This window comes from Petromyzon marinus, chromosome 5 (assembly GCF_048934315.1).
Source record: "Petromyzon marinus isolate PM22_M1 ecotype Great Lakes invasive population chromosome 5, UKy_Petmar_22M1.pri1.0, whole genome shotgun sequence".
Lineage (NCBI taxonomy): Eukaryota > Metazoa > Chordata > Hyperoartia > Petromyzontiformes > Petromyzontidae > Petromyzon > Petromyzon marinus.
This window is the reverse complement of record NC_133671.1, coordinates 7790022-7805487: the sequence shown is the minus strand read 5'-3', so window position 1 is coordinate 7805487 and position 15466 is coordinate 7790022. Positions and strand designations below refer to the sequence as shown.

The window sequence follows — 15466 nt, the reverse complement described above, 5'->3', positions numbered from 1 at the left end:
GGGGGCAACTCGTAGCTTTGGCCACCAGGGGAGGCGGCCAAGACACCCCCTGCCCCCAGGCTCGTCGCTCTCCTGGCTGCCGATGTTGACGGTGACCGAGCTCGGAGTAACGAAGTGTGTCCCGTCTCCTCCTCCCAGGGGAACATCGGCATCTGCAGTTACGAAGCTGGCGAAGTGAAGCTCTTCGACTTTGGCTGCAGCTGTTTCGATCATGAAGAGCGTGAGTTTGCGGCGCTCTTTCCCAACAACCGCTCGAATTCATTTTCGGCGACTAAAAACGTGGTCACATCTCAAGGTTGCTTTTCAATAATCCAAAAAGTTCAACTGCATTCGGCTAGGAGTTGCGGTGGTCAAAGACAGCAGCCAACGTTCGTTCGTCGCTAATTGGCGGTGACATTACCACAGTGCATTTGCCAGGCCAAGTGCACTTTGAAAGGCTCGCTGCTGCTGGCAGGAGGTCACGGGACAGACCCGGGTGCTATGGGTTGACTGATGTGCCAGGCTAGGTGCAGAAGGTAATGGGACAGACCCAGGTGCCATGGGTTGACTGATTGAGATGACTGGCAGATGCACCACTTGTGCTCCCCACTGTGCCAACTTGCTGTATTTTATCTACCCGGCGCTCCACTGGTTGTTGTGAGCGTTGTTCCTCCGTCCTCCATTGTTGCAGGAGGGCGACTGCCTCCCACTGCCCAGTAGCGTCCTTTCACGAGCCCCCTCCACAGAGGCCGATTTGAACACAGTGATCTGCAAGTCCACTCAGCTCCACATCCTCCTGTGATACATCAGTTCATATCTTCTCCAGCCCGTGACACCCCCATTTTATCCGGCCACATAGGTCAGGACAGGGAAACACAGCCGAAGATTAATTTATCAGGGCCCAGCACCAACAACAATGACAACAACAATGTATGTATGTATGTTGAACGTCTTTTGCACCGTACGTAGCCAACCGTGCTAATCAGATGTGTGAAACAACGAACCCCAGGGACAGCCGGGGGCAGCCCGCACAGTTCCAACAAGTCTCAGCCAGGGGATCCAATGTACAAATGTTCGTGTGGCGATCAATGATGAAAAATAATAACGAGGTCACTCAGAAGAAATGTCGAAAATGTAGACGTTTCTGCCCACTGCCCTTCTTATTGATGAGGTCTACAGAAAAAAAAGACCAGTACCGTACACCCATATGTCCAATGTACAGGATCTTTACCACCAGTGACGGATAGAAACATGTTATTCATTTTAACCAGCTCGTTATAGGAAGCGGTGGTGTGATTGTTAGTGCAATTCAATCCAAGCGTCCTACTAATAATTTACATATAAAATATACCTACGTGACTTTACCGAAATAACCTAAGAGTATGGATTCCGGCAGTCACGAAAGCTTCAAATCAAGATGAATAATTTACAGTCAGTATTGCGGAGTAATTGACACATTTTTCCACTTTCAAATTAGTCCTTAAAAATGAATTGGCAAAATATCCCAGTGCAGGACCCACCTGAAATAGTCTTGAGACTCAGTAAGTCTGTGTGTGTGTGTGCATTCGTGTGTAGAAATTGCAGAGTATGGATAGCAGGTACTCACTCCGTCAGTCAACCCCAATCTGTTAATCTATGATGCATGGGTCCATTCCACTATAGTGCCGTGGTGACGAAATGTTAACTCCCTTGCCTGGTATGCAGGAGGTCGTGGGTTCGATCCTGATCCTGACGCCTGCTGTATATTTGGAGATTGCATGTTCGACTTGTGGTCACGTTGATTTTTCTCCGGGTCCTCCGCTTTTTCCCTCCACATTTATAATCAACATACGTTGAGAGCATTTCCACGTGATAATCCACTTTGTTGAGCTATCGTTCGTGGCCAGGTCCATTCTGAAAAAGAGCTGTACAGCTCAATGGGCCTTACCACCCACCCCTCTCGTGCGCCATGCCAGCCTTCATAGGTGCTAGTCGGCTGCACTTGCCTTAACGGTCTGTGAAGACTATAACGGGCATCTTTGCCTTTGTGCCTGTGCCACCACACGGCAAACAGACTTCACTAAGATCCAGACCCGACACTACCGAGCACCCGAAGTCATACTGGATCTGGGCTACAGCTTCCCTGCCGACATGTGGTCCCTGGGCTGCACCCTGGCAGAGTTGCACTCGGGCCAGAAGCTATTCCCAGGACACACGAACGAAGACCAGCTGCATTCTATCATGGAGGTACGACGCCACTTACACACATCCCGTTTTGGCGGCGACTGTCCAGATGTCTCGTGGCATTTGGCAAAAAGCAATTTTTTTTGTCATCGCTACAAACGCCGTGGCCTCGCACTCGACTAAACTAAAAATATTTTGATTTAAAGCTTTCGTGACTGCAGTGATTCATATTCTTGGTTCTTTCGGCAAAGTCACCACGTAGAAGGGAAACAATGAAATGATAAAAAATGTAAAACAATAAAATTCTCACGACGTTTCGACTGCAACACAAGCAATCATCATCAGGTGTGAAAACCACAGCAAGAACATTATTTTATTGTTTCCCTTCTACGTGACTTTACCGAAAGAACCAAGAATATAAACTAAAAACTGTTTAAAAACTTTGATTTTACCAGGTAATGCCCACTGAGATATATAGCTCTTGGGTAGACAACCATCTGAGGACCCAATCACAACCATCACCTTGCCATACATAGCAGGGGTTGCAAAAAAGATTTCCAAAATCTGGAAGAAACACTAGATCCAGGTTCGATTCAACACAGTAAGCAAAATCCGTGACCTGATCCCATCTTTGAAATATGTGATTCCTGACATACAGTGCCCTGGTGTCTACAAACTTAGTTGTGTCTGTGGTAGCAGTTACATTGGGGAAACGAAACGACATGTCTCGGACCGTGTTCGCGAACACAAGGCAGTTTTGAAACACGGCAGAACCAATACCTCTGCCGTGGCTGATCACTCCTTGAACGTGGTGGGCTCACACGACATTGTTTTTTTCCGAGACCAGGGTACTCTGCAAACCTTCGGGCTACCATCAAAGATTTGTTCATGAAGCCATCCAGATAAATAAACACGGACATAACTTCAACCGAGAAGATGGGTACACATTGAGCAATCACCGGAAGGACGTTATTAACCATTAGCCTTAACTGGTTATTGATGTTTCCATCCTACCTGCCATTGTCAGCAGTTATTTCCCACTTTCTGAATTACATTACCAAGTTAAATGTCTTTACTTTAACGGGATAAATGTCTCACCAATAAAGCAAATGTTGCCCCCTTTCCCTCGATGTGGCGGTGGCTCTCATTTTTTAGCAGATTATAACTGGCTGTGATGTTGTTGTGTGTGTGTCTCTCTCTGTGTGTGGGTGTGTCTCTCTGTGTGTGTCTCTGTGTGTGTGTCTCTGTGTGTGTGTGTCTCTCGGTGTCTCTCTCTCTGTGTCTCTCCCTGTATGTCTCTCTCTCTTTGTGTCTATGTGTGTGTGTCTCTCTCTCTGTGTCACTTTGTGTGTGTCTCTGTGTGTGGGTGTGTCTCTCTCTGTGTGTGTCTCTGTGTGTGTGTGTCTGTGTGTGTCTCTCTCTCTCTGTGTGTGTCTCTCGGTTTGTATGTCTCTCTCTCTGTGTCTCCCTGTATGTCTCTCTCTCTTCGTGTCTCTTTGTGTGTATGTGTGTGTCTCTCTCTGTGACACTTTGTGTGTGTCTCTTTCTGTGTGTGGGTGTGTCTTTCTGTATCTGTGTCTCTCTCTGGGTGTGTCCCTCTGTGTGTGTCTCTATGTGTGTGTGTCTCTCTCTCTCTGTGTCTCTCTCTCTATGTGTCTCTCTGTGTGTGTCTCCCTCTCTCTCCCTGTGTGTCTCTCTGTATGTATCTCCCTCTCTCCCTGCGTGTCTCTGTGTGTGTGTCTCCCTCTCTCTCCCTGTGTGTCTCTCTGTGTGTGTCTCCCTCTCTCTCCCTGTGTGTCTCTGTGTGTGTGCCTCCCTCTCTCCCTGTGTGTCTCTCTGTGTGTCTCCCTCTCTCCCCCTGTGTGTCTCTCTGTGTGTCTCCCTCTCTCCCTGTGTGTCTGTGTGTATCTCCCTCTCTCCCTGTGTGTATCTCCCTCTCTCCCCGTGTGTCTCTCTGTGTGTCTCCCTCTCTCCCTGTGTCTCTCTGTGTCTCCCTCTCTCCCTGTGTGTCTCTCTATGTGTCTCTCTCCCTGTGTGTCTCTGTTTGTGTGTCTGTCTCATGTTGCGCGCTCTATCCCCCTAGTGGCTGATCTACCGTCATTACACTCGACTCTCGATCATCTCCGCGCCTTTCCTTCACCCTGTTCAGCGCTCTATCCCCCTAGTGGCGGATATACCGTCACTGCACATTGACATGTTCATCTCTCACAATACAATGGCCACATCCTCAGCTCTTCCTCGTCGTGGGGGTGCATCAACAACTTCCCACTCACCTCGGCACAATCTCTAGCCCCCACCCTCTTGCCCGAAGCGCCCCCCCCCCCTACGGGCTCTATATATATAAGGACTTCATATTCTTGGTTCTTTCGGTATAGTCACGTAGAAGGGAAAACAATAAAATAATAAAAATGTAAAACAATAATATAATAAAAATATATAAAACAATTGTTTTATATTTTTGTTATTTTATTGTTTTCCCTTCTACGTGGTGACTTTACCGAAAGAACCAAGAATATGAATCCCTGCAGTCACGAAAGCTTTAAATCAAAATATAAGGACTTGTTTCAGCAGCCTGTTTCTCTCTCCCACCTGATGACGATTGCTTTCGTGGCGATCGAAACGAACCTGATCTATTCTTACTTTTTCTATCTAAGTGACTCTACCCAAAGAACTAAAGAGTATGGATTCCTGCAGTCACGAAAGCTTCAAATCCAGATTTGAGTCAGCAGTGGAATTTCCACATTCTTTCCGAAAGAAAAATCATTGTTTTTGTTACACAAAAAGGTACTGCAAGTATTGAACGTGGAGAAACGATGGACTGAGTCAACTCCCAATATGCAACGAGCCCTGAGGTGGAAATTCCACATTCCTACGTCGAGGCCAGTGCTCATTGTACTTAGCTGCTCCTGTAAATGTGTCCTTTGCCAGGCGTGTAAATCGTGCACCGATTTGTAGATGGAAACCAATTCTCGCGATGCATGCATTAAATCGTTTATACGAAAATATATTATTTAACGTGTTATGCAAATATCATACGTGCATGTTACACGTAGGCTATTGGGGCAAACTTACTGCACAAACCAGAGAGGAAGGAAAACAACAACCCGAGAAGCAGTACAAGCAAGATGGTGAAAATGAGACCAAAAATAATTTATTCTTAACCAGTAACTTCCGATTCATCGTTAATTCCTTGACTCGCCGTGGGGATTAATCGTCACCTCTCTCTTAATTCACAAGCTCCGTGTGAATGTCATGTGAATGTGCAAGTGTTTGGTGAGGAGCGGTGGCGCAGCGGTTAGTGCAACGTGCTACTAACCCGTCGAACCGAGTTCGATTCCCGCTCACGGCTAATAAACGGTGGCAGCGAATATTTAAACCGGTCCTGGGCGTCCCCTAGGTCGACTCGGCCTCAAACGATTACCTGGTGTGATGTGTAAACATTTGCCGCTGGGGAGACAAAGGCGGCCGGGGGTGCTGCTGACCACCCACCCCCTCCCGTGTGCTGTGTCGGCTACAATCGCCGATCGCCAACAGCGCAAGTCCCCCCAACAGTCTGTTAAAGGTTCCATGGGGGATCTTTGTCTTTGTTTTGTGTCAGGTGTTTGGACTCCCGCCCCAGGACATGATCGAAGAGTCCCGTGTCCAACTTGGATTTTTCGGTGGGTTTCACACTGTCACTGCCGCTGTCTGTGACGCGCCGTTTGTAACTTCCATTCGTGCGGCGCGAAATCACGTAAACCAAAACAATCTCCAAGCGCCATGCAATTCGAAGAGTACGAACTGGGAGCCGATATTTAGGGAGCGTGGGAAGCAACATAACACTTGTGAAGAATGTGGGCAATAAATATACACAAGCAGACCAAAGTACGTCGCATTATCTGCTTCATTATTACGTTATTTTTTTATCCTCCATGACGACGCTGATGACGTGTTCCATCGGTGTTTTATTTGTGTGTGTGTCAAACTAGGACCCATGTCTAATCGAGAGGGGGTCCTTGCCAAGGGCAGTTCACCAGCATTGTTGGTCTGAACGAGCGCGTGTCCGCTGATGAGACATTGAATGTCGAAGCCGGTCCAACGCGTTTGCTTGTGCTGAACCAATGATGCTGAAAAAAAAATCACTCCCAGAATGCCATGTGGCTCATGGGATGTGTTAAATGTTTTTTTTTTAAATGTTCGTTATGTAGAGAGACAGGTACGGGAAGAGGTTGTATACTATGAATTGTTAATTTAATATCTTTTTTAAAAACAATGTTTACAGTAGTTGTTAGTGACAAAGGTAAAACGCCTTCATACTTTTACAAAGGTGGAACCGTGCTTCTTTCTGAGCCAGATTGAGAATTCCACATTCCTGTGGTAAGGGCTAGCATTTAAAAGTTATACAGTATTCATCCAAATTGTATTGTGACGTACACTGCACATACTGCACATGCCAGAACCACTCTTAGGTTCGTTCGGTAAAGTCACGTAGAAAGAGAAAATAATAAATTAAATAATAACATACGACGTTTCGATTGCAACACAAGCAATCATCATCAGGTACAAATGAAATAGAAAACAAACCTAGTAAACTTAGGAATACAATACTATACAACATAGAGAGTCGGTTAACATAACAGTCAGCACCCTACTTGGTTGATAACGTTCTTCCAAAGATTGCTAAATTTAAGAGAGAGATAAAACACAGAACCGGAGACACATAGATGGACACATAAGCAGAGAGAGAGAGAGCGATAACAAAGCCTACGCACTGGGATATTAATAATGTATATCTAAACCACAGTCCTAAACGAAACTTCATTGTATACGAGTGACCAGAAGCTTCCTTCGGGCCATGATCTACTGGGGAATTTATTTCCATCACAATTGTTGCCGGCAACCGCGAGCATCTGCGGCAACTTGGAACGGAGTGACTGAAGATTCTGTAGTCAAGAGCGGCAGACGTTTTTCAGTACAATGGTGATGCTGTGTTGGCAGCGGCGCACAAATCACAGTCCATACAAACAGCATCAACACATTCGTCAATAACACTGTGTCCTTAAAATAAAAAAATACATGTAAGGTGGAGTACCGGATTAAGCTGGTGCAGGACCTGTAGCATATGTTATAAAGGGGCCCTAGATTTAAAAAAAACACACAAATATTATAACACAAATTTGTAACTTGCATAGTGAAGTATTTGTATTTTTTGTATTTGCTATACAGCCAGATAATACGACAAATCGCTAATCTTAAACACCCAGTCGTTCATAAAAGTTGAAGGCGGTATAGTACTATAGTAATAGAGCAAGTGCAGAATCAATGAACCCGAATTGATTGCTTGAAATCATTTAGCGCGGGGCCCTTAAAAATGCGGGGCCCGTAGCATATGTAGCTACTTTTGCTACTCGGATAATCCGGCACTGATAAGGTGACGTTTCGGGAAATGACCCTTTTTAACAGCAAATTCCAATATAAGCTTTTCTTACTGGAAAAGCAATAAGAACGCTTCCACGTTCACCTGTCCACATGCCAACAAAACAAACACATTCTCCTGCGGAGGGAGCTGGTAGGAACGTTGGGTTGCTCGGTCAATGGCCAGGGTCACACGGCGGCACCACGTGGTGTATTCCGCAAATACGCCCGACTGTTGAGACTTTTGAGCGGCGAGACTTTTGACGATGGCAGTTGTTGTTGTTGGCAACCTTTGCCGGTAACAATTGGCCTCGCGTTTGCCGTTAAGTTTGCCCCAGGAGGTCCGTGGCCCCTGCGCTTTGCCATCCACCACGTGGTCGACGCTGCCCTCTAGTGGTGGCAGCAAGGCATGATCTATTTTATACTCTGGTTCTATTCGGTAAAGTCACGTAAAAAACAACAAAAAAATATCAAATAAAATAAAAATAAAATAAAAATAACATATAAAATAAAACACGTGACTTTACCGAATAGAACCAAAGAGTATGGATCCTTGCAGTCACAATCTAGAAATGATCTATTTTAGTTCAAACGTGCGACTTAACCAGGTACGTTGAACTTCTTTCAGCACCGTACGTGGCCAACCGTGCTACGAGCTCTAATGCAGAGACAACCTGGCCGCACATGATGATACGCTCATCGAAGTGGCTTACTTCATCACACGGGGAAAGAGAGAACACGCGAACTCCAATTACGGCAAACCCTTGCCCCATGTTCTTGAAAATAGCCACATTCTGCGAATCCGCGATCCACAAATTCAAAGGCAAATGGGGAAACGAGGGGTTTGGCTCACGGTTTAAAATGCGACACCCATCCCTCCTTTAGTTTTACGTTACCCTGCATCAACCCAAATATTAAACAGGACGCATTTTTTTTAATGTAAAACGCGATTAATATTCTATCCTGTTGAAAATAATTTGAGGAAGAATCGTGCCGCTGAACCTCACGGCCTCCTCACTGGAGGCTGGGAACACCGCGTGGCCAGGGAACACACCAAGGGACGGCTTTCTTTTGAGCCTCGACCCAATTGGTGCTCGACCAGATGACGCCAAAAGGCGCCAAAAGGCGTCATCTGGTCGAGCACCAATTGGGTCGAGGCTCAAAAGAAAGCCGTCTCTTAGTGTGGACCAATCAGTTTCAAGGACAATGCATATATTATCATAGTATGTTTTTTGTTTGCATTTTGACTGCAGGTATTGTGGTTAATGCAGACGTGAATCCTTGTAAAAAGGTTTCAGTTTGGTTGCCAGAAAAAAGGGGGAAAACCCTATTATTATTATTAGTGGCCACATCTTTCTGGCACCAATCTCTTATGTCGTCATTAAGCCATTCTCTATTAGGTGTATTCCTCTCTTTCCGGTTCCTTACATTTTTCCGAACAACAACAACAACAACACATTTAGTTTTCCTGTTGTCCATCCTACACATTTTTTTCCAAATAGTGCCAGTTTCCTTCTCATCACTACCTGCATGAGTTTTTTTTTCTTCTGTATGTATGCTGAACTTCTTTCGCACCACGCGGAGCCAACCGTGCTAATTTGAGGTGCGGGGGACGCACAATAAACAGCACGGATGGCTGGGGGCACATTTTACTTGACTTCTACGTCGACAGTGACTGACAATAAAAGTAATTGGCCCTTGGGCAGGACACGTCGTAGCTAGATGGGACAAGGGCCAGAGGACCGGAACGACGGCGGTTGTGGCAGCCAAAACGAAGGAATGTTCCCGAGAGGACGGCACTGTGAGAGATGGAGCGATGACAGCCACTGCAGCAACACGATAGATTGCCAAATAATTCAGCGTGTACACATTTCTGGTGTGGCACGTGTCGTTACGGGTACTTACGAGATCCGACCGCGTCCGTCCACTGAGCTGTATTGGCTTCCGGTTGTTGAACGAATACATTCTAACGTTGCACTCATGACACACAAAGTGCTTGCCACAAATGAACCACAATACCTTACTGATCTCATCAAGGAACATGAACCGTCACGCAAATTAAGGTCATCCTCGCAGTGGCTACCCATCGAACAAAGACGGGTCACTGCATTGCGTGTTTTTGGATGCGCTTCTGCGGCCGTTTGGGACGTTCTTCCTTCCGATATCAGGATGCCACTGGAGCTATGCACTTGTTGCTCAAAAGTGAAACCTAATTTCTTTAAAACTGCTGTTTGTGTTTAATTTGGTGTCCTTCCCCCGCACCTCCAATTAGCACGGTTGGCTACGTGCAGTTCGAAAGAAGTTCAACACACGTACAGATGGCGACGACCTTCATCCAGCAGTGGATTGGCCGTGTCCAATGGTGGCGTTGAAGCGCCGTGCGGTGTTACGTCGACTGCAGTGGCGCACGCTGAAATGCATCTTTGCACTCCCCTACTTGGTGCTCCGACAGATGACAGCGGCCGTGCCCAGCTGCACCGCGGCCTCGTGAGGGTCCCGGGGAGCCGCGCCCTCCCGCTGGCGCTCCGAACGACGGACGAGCACTTCACCGACTTCATTCGGAGCTGCCTGCAGTACGCGACGCGCTTACTTTTCGAATGCAGCAGCCGTGGAATGACAAAGGGCACTTTCATTTCCCTTCTCCACCCCCCCCGTCTCTCCCCTACCCAAGTGAATAAGTCGCCAATTGACCAATTGGCCCTTCATATGGCGGCGTTTGGCAAAAGCAGCAGGGTAAAATTTGTTTGTAAGCTTCACCATAGCATGCCGGGTAGCTGAGTAGAAGTCACGAGTTTCTCCAGAGCACACGTGTTTTGGGCAGCTTGGTTTGCACCTCACCGCATTAGCAGGTTGGTGAGTCCCTAATCCCTGAGGAGCACGGCGGTGGTGAGATGTTAACTCCCTTGCCTGATGTGCCAAAGTCGTGGGTTCGATACCAACCCACACGCTTGTATATTTTGAGTTTGCATGTTCTACCCGTGGTCGCGTGGATTTTTCTCCGGGTCCTCCAGTTTTTCCCTCCATATTTAGAAACACGCGTTTAGAGTATTTGGCTGCGACACAATTTCACATAATACGCCACTTTGTTGAGCTATCATTTGTGGCCAGGTCTCTTCTGAAAAGAGCTATAAAGCTCAGTGGGCCTTAACTGGTCAAATAAAAATAGCCGTTTAATTACTCAATTTATGGAGGAAATATCCACACTTTCCATGCATTGTTTGGACACTGTGCAGAAACAATGGGCACATCCACTTTGTTGAGAGAGGCGGTCGGTCACAGTCAGATAAACAAAAATAATCAGGTCTCAACCCTGGACTTGAACAGGGGCAGGGAGTCGACAGCACGGATGGGTGGGGGAAAGGCGTTCCAGACCCTCGGGAGCGGCAGAGGAGAACGAGCAACCCCCTCCCACTGCAGTACTTTGTGTGTAGTGTGCAATCACGGTTCGTGTTTCACGGCTTGCACGAGGTAATTGCAGTACTTTTAAAATTATTTTTTGACGTTTGTGAACAATTTCAAAACTTTTGCTCGGGAATGTTTGTCAGTGGCAGCCAGCGCGCATCGGTCACGCGACGCAGCCGATGCTCATCACCACAAGCGCCGTTATTTCCGAGGTTAACCAACAGCACCGCTCCGGTGCTGCTCGAGCGATCTCCCCCAGAGCCAGGAATCCCGCGATGGATCGCCGCTCTCTCGAGCGGCCCTGCCAACCGAACAGACGACGTTGTCTCTGCGCCTTCTCGCAGGTGGGATCCGGAGTGGCGCCTCACGCCCCACGGTGCCATGGATCACGAATGGGTACGGGCCCCGAGGATGCCCCCTGCCCCATCAGCCGCCTCTGACCTCGACGGTGAAGAGGGCCCAGGGCCACCGTCCGGCAACGAATGCGGATCCGCTGCTCCTCTCCGTGATGCGAAGGACCCAGGCGCAGCACTGCACGGACACCCGGATGCGAATTTGGCGAGCAGTGCTAACCAGGGCATTGCCTCGCCGTCACATGATCACCGGGCAGACCAAGTCATAGAGGAGGATCTTGTCTTTGCTCTCGGCCGTAAGACGGACACTGCTGGAACACCTCTGATTCAGGAGGACCTGACTACAGCTCGCTCTGCACAGCAGTGCCCAGCCTTGGCTTCCTGCGCTCGGCAGGAAGCTGATGGCACATCTCAAAGTCACGAGCGCCTGGTCACATCGTCAGTTGCACAGCGGGACCCAAATCCACCTTGTGGCCCGAAAGCAGAAGCTGCCAAGGCTTCAACAAACGAGGGCAACTTAACCATGACCCCGGTTGACCCCAGCCCAGCTGCAGCATCTGACTGCAACAGGAGTTTGGCTACAGATTCCTGCAATAAGCAGCGGCAGTAAGTGACTACAGACACACACACTACAACAAGAGCAACAACAGCCACCATTGGCCGGCTAGTGGTGGTGATGCTGCTGCAGCGCTTGTGCCAGGATGAGGTGCACTTTGAGGCCAAGTGTAGTGGTGTGGGTTTGCCAATAGAAATTCACGGGACAGATCCAAGTGTTGAGGATGTAACACAGGAAAATACACTGGCACCACTCCCCACCGTTGATGCTTGTTTTGATCTATCTGCCCGGTGCTCTGCTTGTTGTTATGAGCATTGTTCATCCACTTCCCATCTTTCCTGGGGGGGGGGGGGGCAATTGGCACCAGCCACACAGTTGCGTTCGGATCCAAATTTGCCAAATTCGAAAAATACCCACAAATTACCCAATTGGGATTATGCATGGAAAAAAATGTTATATCCTACTGACAAGCTCGTGCCCCAGGTCACTCTCACAAATTGAACCAATGCCTTATATCTTCGTGTTCTCTACACGAAATACACTTTTAATTTCACAAGCGTGCCTCCAAAGAGACCATCGCCGTCTGCACTGGTAACAGTAAATGCACCGTCACTGCAATATAGCCTTCAACTGTTGTCTGATTGGATTACTCTGTAATTGTTATTCGCTTTTATCATAGTTCTTCATTTTATTGGATTTTCGAGTGTAGTCATTGACATTGTTATTCATCAGCTTTATATTTCGCTTAGATTTGATCTCTACTTGTGAGTGTAGTCTTAATTGTAAGTACAGCGCTTTGAGATACTTCAAGATGAAAGGTACTGAAAACAATAGAGGTTATTGTTTTACCTATTTGATAGATTGTTGGGGGAAAATACTATTAGCGAGCACCTATTAAGGTCGGGATGGCTGAAAAGGGGGTGGTGTGACCAGCAGAAGACATCGCCAACATGTATAGAACTACTCCACACGCAGAAACAATGAGTGAAGCAGACTTTTCCCGTTATGTATGTTGAACTTCTTTCACACCATGCGTTGCCAGAATCAGAATATACATTTAGACTGGAGGAATCCAATGAGCTATAAAGCTCTTTTTCACAGATGTCAAAGTAGGCGCAGGTCAGAACGTTACAACAACAAACAATACGAAAACAGAATAACGAGTGCAACCGTGCTAATCGAAGGTACTGTGGTAGGACAACAAAGCACGCATTCACAGATGGTCATCTTATACAGAGATTAACCTCCCACTGTGGTCACCAATAAGATGATCACCGCTGCAATGTTTTCCCGAGCAAGAACACTTTTTGACTTGTCTTTTGGTTGCGTGGCGTGCGTTCGCACAGGGCGGCTCGCACTCCGCGCGAAACGATTCGAGCTGCTGATCCAGAGGATGCTGAGGAGCCTTCTGCGAGCGCAGGCCAGGCGAAGGCCCCTCCGGCTGGGGAGGTCGTCCAGGCTGTGTCGCGTCGGCACAATAATCCACCGCAGCGTTTTCTCTTCGCCAGCAAGAGACTGCGTCCCTTCTTCAGGCGATTGCTTCACTGCCATTCCTGCTGCTGCGGCGATGGAGACGTTGCTTATTGACACCGTTGAGAAGCTAATGTGTGTTACTCATAATGTGAACTTGTTACGCAAATGCGCTGGATGTTCTATCACACTATCATAATATTTTAGAAAAAAGCTTTGCTGGCTGGCTGGCTGGCAGGCTGGAGGGAGGGACACATCAAGTCGCGGTATCTCTTCACTCTCCTTAACACTTTGACCACGGCGAAAAAGAGCCACGTTCTTTGGAGCACGTCCGAAGTTCGGCTTCTGTTGATCGCCTGCGGAGCCAAGACCGTCGATCCTCGCAGAGTGGCGCTTCTCTGTGGCAGCTCCCGTCATGTGGAACTCTGTCTCCCACAAAGGAATCATTCTCACTCCCTATAGCGCAGGGGTCAGACACCAAATTTACAAAACGAGCCATTTTTTTTCAAATTCGGTGAAAAAAACCCCTCTGTTTCAAGTGCCGCAATGCATGTGCCTTTGAGACGGTCCTTAATAAATAACGTCACGAAGCAGTCCTTAAAGAGCCAAAGGCGGCTCCGGAGCTGCAAGTTGCCGACCCCTGTTCTCGTGTTGGGACCCAGCTGAATGTGCAACCCTTGTCCAGGCCAGTGCGCGAGGATCTGTGAGCCTGTGCGCATCGCGCCTCCGAGTTCGCGCCAACACAACGACTTGTCTGTTGGTCGAAATGTGTGCGCATTACAAATTGTTTCACGATTTAATATTATTATTACCTTCACAACCTCGTGTACTCGGGGCTTAATTTCATCTGGGACTCAGCTGTAAGTTACCCAAGTAAAACCAGGCCTTGTTTAGGATTTTTTGTGATTTGGTCTAAATGCTAAAGGGTCCAACAGTCAAACATACACAGCTCATCAAAGATCTAAGGATTGGTAGGAGAAACATCCAAATTCGCCAAGCGTGGCTGCCTTGTGTATTATGATGGTGTTGTAATATATTGCTGTATTGTACATTCAGTGACTTTTTTTGTAAATTCTCAATATTAAACCAATCATATTTAAACCAAACTCTTAGAACTCTTTTATTGACTATTGCATCGGGATATTTCTGGTGTACAGTACAACTTGACTGCATAACGTGTCTGAACACAACATTTCAGGGCACTCATGGGATGGGCAAATTGTGGCAACAAAGGGGAGGAAGTTAACGATGTGAATGGTGACAAGGATGAGGAGAGACAGTTGCTCGTGGAATTTATTCATAATTGTACTTAAAAAATAATCTGGCCCCAGCCGACTTACACTATGCTTAAGCAATATTGTTTATTTATCATATGGTGCAGTTGTTTTGCTTTGATGTCTGTTTGCTTCGTCGCTCCACTTCATTTTAGTTGTGTTTGCTTTTTGTAATTTTGGTGACCACCCAGGTCACTCTTGCAAATGAGACTCAGCTTGGTCTCTTGCATTCTCACCTGGTTGAAAAAAATCAACTGTGAGAGCCAGTCCCGCTACTTTGATGTCATATCCACGAAGCTCATTGTTCACCCTAAATCGCATCCGCATAAACCATCCAAAACAGATCGTACAACGTATAAAGACGCACTGCCCGATCCAGAAATGCGAAGGCGACATCACGGCGATACACTCCGCTGCTCCTGACGCGGTTATCTATCTTGACCACCTGAATGTCAAATTGTAGTTGTTGCTCCACATCTACATCAGCCTTGCTAAAGAAAGAAAATATATCGTCTGATCATGGAGATGTCCCATTTTTAATCGATCGAAGATCAGAATTAACTTCCTCAGGCATCACATCAGGAATATCGTCTCTCTCATCTGATACATTATCTTACACCTGTGGATTTAGAAATGTATTGCTGTGGAGATCAGCAGGAGATCAGCAGAACGTGTCTCTACAATACACACCCTAGCGGTGTGTATTCGGTATGGGGGTCAGGGGGGGGGTCGTGGCGCTGCGCTCCCTTGACCTCATCGTCTGCTTTTCTCGCTTTTTCCGCCCCACCTTCTCCCAATGCCGTGAATGACTCATCGCGGTTGGCCCGGTAAACTTTTTTTGCGCCCATACACTATTCAGACAATTCAGGGGGCAC

At 47.3% G+C, this 15466-nt stretch overlaps 1 protein-coding gene across 1 annotated transcript; it reads left to right on the top strand.

The window, feature by feature from the left end:
• The first annotated feature begins 9 nt into the window (after positions 1-9).
• On the top strand, positions 10-15446 carry LOC116938983 (dual specificity tyrosine-phosphorylation-regulated kinase 4-like). Its single transcript, XM_032946786.2, has 6 exons — positions 10-220; positions 2033-2205; positions 5741-5801; positions 9989-10109; positions 11283-11897; positions 13194-15446. The coding sequence occupies exons 2-6, from the start codon at positions 2110-2112 to the stop codon at positions 13432-13434; spliced, it is 1134 nt and encodes a 377-aa protein (XP_032802677.2). The 5' UTR covers positions 10-220; positions 2033-2109; the 3' UTR covers positions 13435-15446.
• Positions 15447-15466: the final 20 nt, after the last annotated feature.